Genomic DNA, 5,840 nt, shown 5'->3' with positions numbered 1-5,840 from the left:
TGATCAATCCAAGCTCTGACATGTTTCAGCTTCACTTGAAACATGTATAAGGGCCGGAGACCTTGGAGTTGCCTCAACAGCCCTGAGTCCTCACTTGAAAGCATTTATTATGACTTTATGATGTTTATTAGAATGGACATATTTGGGGCACTTTTGGCTCAGAGTCCTGGCTTGGTGGAGAATGACAAATTACCTGCTGTTTAGCAGCTTTAAATCTATCCGATTCTAAAGATGGAAACTGAGTAAATAACAAGGCTCCCCCCTGTGCCAAGTTCACTGGTTTTATCTAAAAACACCAATCAGGAACTTTTTGTGTGATAATGTTTATTTTATTTTCACATACTGCCCCTGGAGAGAACAGTGATACATTTTTTTACCAGTCCGGAATGTGATAAACCATGGCAAACAAGGAAAGAATATGACAAACCAAGACTAAATGAAAACTGCAGGTGGCACCAGGCAAGCCCCCAACCCCAAGTAATTTGCACCCCAATGCCGGACTATGTGGTTGCAGAAAGGCACTTTTCACATACTAGTTCTAACCAAAACTGGAGATTTACAATAAGGCTACAATCCTAAGCGTGCTTAGTAGAGAGTTAACCCCAACAAAAACCAAGAGGACTGACTTCACAGAAAATTTGTTTAGAATAGGAGCGTTAACATGAAATATACCATCGTTCATAAATAGATTGTGTATGACAAATCTTGCTACCGCCACAACCCTCCCATGGAAAAGCATTGTGCCTCACCAAGAAGAAAAATGGTTATGGTGCCACCAGAATGAAGACGAAGGCTGACATTCACAATGTTTAAAAAAAAAATAACGGAGTAAAAAAAAATGCCCATACACAATAGATATATATATATATAACATATAAAAATAACTCTGTAGTTTAAAAGAATACAAGGACAGGAGACAATTCTTTAAATACGGCGCATTCCTTTCATGCAAACATCCACCCAGCCACTCATTCCTGCTCAGCCGCTCGCGACAAGCCACACCGCGCCCACCGAGTCCATTGCACTTCGCCTGGCCAGGCCGTTCAAGTATAAGACAGCAGCCCCTGCCCAGAGAGGGGCTTGCGGGTCGCCAATTCCCTGCCGTGTGAAGGGGGGGAGAGGAGGAGAAGCGGGGAGACAGTCTATGGGGAGCAGAAGGGAAGAGCCCGTCACCACCGAAAGCTCACCACCACACAAGGGAGGGGAAAGGTCCTTTTTTGCACAGTTTCATCATTCCACTTCCGTCCCTCCAGGCGCAGCACGGGCTCAGCCGCCGCTCGCCTTCCCCTCCCGCGTTCCTGCCGGTAGCCTCCGGATCCCTGAAGGTGAGCGAGCCCCCTTTCCCCGCTTGCCGAGCGCCGAAGGCTCCCCTCGGGCAACAGGTCTCGGCCCTCTCGCGTCTCCCGGGAGGGGGCGCGGCGCGGCGCCGGCGCCTGCTAGGGCTACTGGGCCAAGACCCCAGCCAAGGGGCCTTCCTGCACCAGCGAGCCCACCAGGCCGGACGCTGTCCCTGTGCCGGTGGAGGTGACCGTGGCGACGATGTCCAGCAGCGAGCGCCTCCTGCGGCGGCCGTAGCCGTGCGGGCCGAGTTTCTCGGGAGGGGGGGAGACGTCCTTGTTCTTGTCCATGAAGTGGTGGATGAGATGTGCGAGGTTGTGCACCGTGCATGTCCCGAACCCGCACATCTCCCTCAGGGTCTGGATGCTGGGGTTGCGCGGAGCGCGGACGCTGTTGCGGAGTAAGCAAGAAAGAAGGCGGCGGGAGTCAGCGAGGTCAGGCGGGAAACTGCAGCCGCCTGGCTGGACTGGACTACAGTCCCTTACCCATTGGGGCTCATGGGAGCTGCAGCTCCACGGAAATATTGGCAGGGGGAAGAGCAGCTGTGTCGCCTCAGAAGGGCAGCTAGCCCAGCCTGGGTTTCACAAGGACGGAGGAATTTTCCTCTTCCTTTTTTCGCCCCCCCCACTACCACGTGGTTTATTTCCAGTCCTAAACCGCGGAGCGCAGCAAACGTATGATTAACATCGCGCTGCTGTCGGTCGCTTTGGGCGCCCTTCCGAAGGGACGTCCCCCAGCGGGAACTCTGCGCGCCCTCCCCGTAGCCCAGCCTGCGCTCTTCCGCCCAAACCCTCAGCGCGCAAAAGCCCAGCGCTCACTCCCACCCACCCACCCCCATCAGCAACAAGCTGCTTCCAGCGAGCCCCTCAGCAGTAATAGCCCCATGGGGGAGGAATAATAATAGTAAGATAATTACCTGTCCAGGCTGCGCCCGGACCTCTTCACTCCGGCAGCCGCCTGCCCCGCGGTGAGCCCCGGCTTCCGCTCGGCTGCTGGCCGTCTGTCTGCCGGGCTCTTGGCTTCTCCGAGGGCTGCCGCCTGCCCCGCGGTAAGCGCGTACCGCCGGACTCTCCAACTGCTCCACCTGAAGAGAGGCAGGGGAGGCCGGTGAGAGAGGGAAGAAAGGACGGGGGCGCTGAATGGGAAGAAAGCCGGCCAGCCCGAGGGGACGTCTGCCTTCGGAGGGCAGGTTGCAGCGCAGGCGTTTCGGCAAGGGCATGGGGAGGAGGAGCGCCCGGGGCGGAGCGCCTTGCGCCCTCCGCTCCAGCCGAAGCCTCCGCTCTGCGCTTCCCTTGGCGCCCTCGAATATTTTGCCTCCTCCCGCGGTATAAGCTCCGACGGCGGCTAAACTTACTTTCTCTTGAAGTCCGACGCGATGTCCAGCTTGGCAGCCTCCACCCCGAAGAAGGAGACGGAGCCCAGGTAGAGTAGGGCGAGGGAAACCACTTTCATCCTGGCTAGGGAGAGAAGAGGGGGTGTCAGCAGCCTTTTCCTCCTCCAAAGGGCGGCGGGGGTGGTGGGGAGACGCACACACACACAGTCTCTTTCTCTCTCCCCGGGACTCAGGGCTGCTCCTTCATTCTGTCCTCCCTCCGCCGCCCTGTCCCGGAGCACCGGGGACGCGTGACGCTCCCGTCCAATATTTGCTCAGCCATTCATCACTGCAGGATCGACCCAGGGGGCCTCGTCTCCCGCGTCCACATTTGTCAAGCTTTCGATTTGCTCAGAAAGGTGAAGGCTAAGCTCCCCTTTTCCCAGGCTCCAGCGCGTCACCAACATCTTTATTCTCATTCAATACAGGCAGCCATCTCTCAAGCCGGCTGCTCTCTCTCCCGCTCTCCCACCCAACACCGCACGGCGCTGAGATCAACTCAGGGCTACCCCTTTCACTCCGCGCCCGTCCCTCCAGTTTCCAAAGCTAGGCCGCTGACTTGTAACCCGAACTTTCCCTCATGTGCTAAAGACGCAAAACTTTGCAAGCTCTGCTGTCGACCCCCTCCCCTCCTTGCGTGTTCCTTTCCCCATCCAATTAACGAGCGAGGAAAAGCGCAGACCTGATAGCGAAGATAATCCACTGAAATCCGGCTGTGTGCACACTGGATCCTTGCTTGACGGTAAATCCCCAAAATATAAAGGTATCCCAGTTCCTCCCAAGAGCTCCTCTGCTCTGAGCCCGTCCTGCGCACCACTGAAGTTTCTACTGACTGCTCAGCTCTCAACTTTGCGCCCTTTTATAGAGCAGCGCCTGGGAGGTGGGGGGGGGAGAGCCAGGGGCGGGGCTAGGTATGACTTTCGGGTGCTGATTAGTCAGTCCGCAGGGGGCAAGCGACGCTTGGAAACGAGGCCACTTTGCACCGCTTCTCGGCGGAATCGCCTGGAGGCCATACACGGCCCCCGAGTGACACGAGTTGTGCCCCCAGCGAAATCTAGCGGAGCTGCCGCGCTGCCCTGGTGCGGGTGCTGGGCCTTCAGCTTAGTTAGCTCCGCTAGAGCGAACCAGCAAGGTCAAACTGGCCTCTCTCTCATTCTCTTTCTAGTAGGGGCTTCTGCAAAAAAAAAAAAAAGCGCGCCCCTATGCAGGGCATGAGCACGACGGTCTTCTCCCGTTGTTTGCCCTCCAGCACTCGGTTACCCGGAGGTAGAGGACCTCTGCACATGGAGGTTCATGTAGTTACTGCTAGCAATCTTGGTAGACCTAATTCCCTGTCGGTCCTCTCTCCCTCCCGAACTATGTTTATACTGCAAGCTGCAGTTTACAGCCAAGATCCCCCAAAATATTGGTGGAAGTGGTTATACCGTAGTTACACAATTGGCGGCGAAAAACGACCAAGCCAGTCGTGCCTTATCATCAAAGAAGCGCGATTAGTGAGCCAGCTAATCACTCCCAGAGCTTTGGGTTGTCTTTAGTACAGTGGTACCTCGTGTTACAGACGCTTCAGGTTACAGACTCTGCTAACCCAGAAATAGTAGGTACCTCGGGTTAAGAACTTTGCTTCAGGATGAGAACAGAAATCGCGCGGCGGCAGCGGGAGGCCCCATTAGCTAAAGTGGTACCTCAGGTTAAGAACAGTTTCAGGTTAAGAACGGACCTCCGGAACGAATTAAGTTCTTAACATGAGGTACCACTGTAATATTCGGAGGAAAGACCATCACGTCCAAACTGTAAAGGCTGGAATAAACTCCTGGCCAAATATCAGTTTTTTGTTTGCTTTCAACTTGCTTAACTGGGAGATACCTGAACAGTGGGAAGGATTGTGACTATTTTGCAATGGCTAGGGAGAAAGGGACGGACATATAGCACTTTGTTTACGGGATATCAGCCGCGCCGATCTGACTCCTCTCTTGCACAGGAGCATTCTCTTCACCGCTGCTCCTCTCCTGCCCTGTGCGATCTTTCTCCAGCCGCAAAGCTTAGGCTACGCTCCCTAACACACGTAGCCTCCTGGCTTCTTGGAGCGGCTCGCCCAGACTGAACCAGTTGGATCTCTCTGAGCGCCTGCAAATCAGCGCAAATCTCTGAGCAGGGTGGTTTTCTTTTCGTTTCCCCGCGCGGGAGTTTCCTTCGACTGCCTTTACCGCCAAGACATCTTAAAGACCTAAAAATAGATTTTCTAAAAATCCCGGGGCATTTCCTTTTCTCGCATGCCTTTTCTGCGAAAAAGTGAGCGGCTGGAGCCAGCAGGTGTACATGCGCACGGACAGATGCGCCGCGTCGTGCTGGGAGAGGGGTGTGGATGATGAAGAGGATCGAGGCTTCCCTTCACTTGCCGGAATGACTCAGTCGCAAAAAGGTGATTCCTCCCTTGCCAGCAGCGCTCAGGGAGTTCCTTTGCCTCTCCTGCCTTTGCTTGGAAAGTCTGCGGAGGCGAAGAGATGCTGTGCTCCCTGTGCACCTCTGACCTTTATCTCTTGATTGCTTTGCTATGCTGTGAGGTAATAGGTAAAGGTAAAGGGACCCCTGACCATTAGGTCCAGTCGTGACCGACTCTGGGGTTGCGCGCTCATCTTGCATTATTGGCCGAGGGAGCCAGCGTATAGCTTCCAGGTCATGTGGCCAGCATGACAAAGCCACTTCTGGCGAACCAGAGCAGCACACGGAAACGCCATTTACCTTCCCGCTGTAGTTGTTCCTATTTATCTACTTGCACTTTGACGTGCTTTCGAACTGCTAGGTTGGCAGGAGCAGGGACCGAGCAACAGGTCGTCACAGGGATTCGAACCGCCGCCCTTCTGATCAGCAAGCCCTAGGCTCAGTGGTTTAACCCACAGCACCACCTGGGTCTTATGCTGTGAGGTAACTGCAGCTTTTATTTGGCCAGACTTCTAGAGGACATCTGAAGGCAGCCCTGTTTAGGGAAGCTTTTAATCTTTAAGAAATTAGTGTATTCTAATATTTCTGTTGGAAGCCGCCCAGAGTGGCTGGGGAAACCCAGCCAGATGGGCGGGGTATAAATTATTATTATTATTATTATTATTATTATTATTATTATTATTATTTCCAG

The 5,840-nt window shown here is 54.3% G+C and overlaps 1 protein-coding gene across 2 annotated transcripts; it reads right to left on the bottom strand.

Annotated features, from left to right (window-relative positions):
• Positions 1 to 307: 307 nt before the first annotated feature.
• On the bottom strand, positions 308 to 3,544 carry ADM (adrenomedullin). 2 transcript variants are annotated; one of them, XM_035119277.3, is made up of 4 exons: positions 3,393 to 3,544; positions 2,693 to 2,795; positions 2,255 to 2,422; positions 308 to 1,728 (listed from the first exon to the last, which is right to left on the bottom strand). In XM_035119277.3, exons 2-4 carry the CDS (start codon positions 2,788 to 2,790, stop codon positions 1,443 to 1,445), a joined length of 552 nt encoding a protein of 183 aa, XP_034975168.1. In that variant the 5' UTR covers positions 2,791 to 2,795; positions 3,393 to 3,544; the 3' UTR covers positions 308 to 1,442. The 2 variants fall into 2 exon arrangements, with proteins under 2 accessions (XP_034975168.1, XP_034975175.1); XM_035119284.3 differs by having other exon boundaries at positions 2,693 to 2,791.
• Between the last annotated feature and the right edge of the window lie 2,296 nt (positions 3,545 to 5,840).

The sequence above is a fragment of the Zootoca vivipara genome, chromosome 1 (genome assembly GCF_965207765.1).
Source record: "Zootoca vivipara chromosome 1, rZooViv2.hap1.1, whole genome shotgun sequence".
Lineage (NCBI taxonomy): Eukaryota > Metazoa > Chordata > Lepidosauria > Squamata > Lacertidae > Zootoca > Zootoca vivipara.
The sequence above is the reverse complement of the archived record's forward strand: the minus strand, read 5'-3'. Positions and strand labels throughout refer to the sequence as shown.

Excerpts from the sequence above, each read along its gene's own strand:
- ADM (XM_035119277.3), bottom strand. The coding sequence starts at position 2,790 with ATGAAAGTGGTTTCCCTCGCCCTACTCTACCTGGGCTCCGTCTCCTTC. Across the intron at positions 2,423-2,692 it reads GCGTCGGACTTCAAGAGAAA|GTGGAGCAGTTGGAGAGTCC; the intron begins GTAAGTTTAGCC and ends GCCTCTCTTCAG. Across the intron at positions 1,729-2,254 it reads TCCGGGCGCAGCCTGGACAG|CGTCCGCGCTCCGCGCAACC; the intron begins GTAATTATCTTA and ends ACTCCGCAACAG.